This window comes from Fulmarus glacialis, unplaced genomic scaffold (assembly GCF_000690835.1).
Source record: "Fulmarus glacialis isolate BGI_N327 unplaced genomic scaffold, ASM69083v1 scaffold20614, whole genome shotgun sequence".
NCBI classification, from domain to species: Eukaryota; Metazoa; Chordata; class Aves; order Procellariiformes; family Procellariidae; genus Fulmarus; species Fulmarus glacialis.
Window position 1 is genome coordinate 11,233 of NW_009210153.1, and position 230 is coordinate 11,462.

A 230-nucleotide genomic window follows, 5' to 3' on the forward strand; every position below is an offset into this window, starting at 1 on the left:
TGTGTGATAATGGAGGGAGGGGCCAAGCCTGCCGCCGGCACGGTGGCACTCACTTGCTGATGTACTCGCCGGTGAGGATGATCCCACACGTTTGGCACTTGAAGCAGCTGACGTGCCACTGCTTCTCCAGGGCCAGGAGAGACTGGCCTTGCTTGATCTCCTCCTTGCAGCCTGCGCAGTCTGGGGGTACAGAAGCAGGGAGAGCGGATGGGACCACCGCAGCTCCCCGG

General features: G+C 62.6%; 1 protein-coding gene across 1 annotated transcript in view; it reads right to left on the reverse strand.

Annotated features, from left to right (window-relative positions):
- The window catches only part of ABLIM3 (actin binding LIM protein family, member 3), a gene marked incomplete at both ends in the record, with an annotated part of 17,793 nt that overhangs the window by 10,963 nt on the left and 6,600 nt on the right, over positions 1 to 230 (reverse strand). The window contains one exon of the mRNA XM_009577091.1: positions 54 to 180. Within this exon, the coding sequence (XP_009575386.1) occupies positions 54 to 180 (127 nt within the window). The remainder of the gene's footprint in view (positions 1 to 53; positions 181 to 230) is intronic.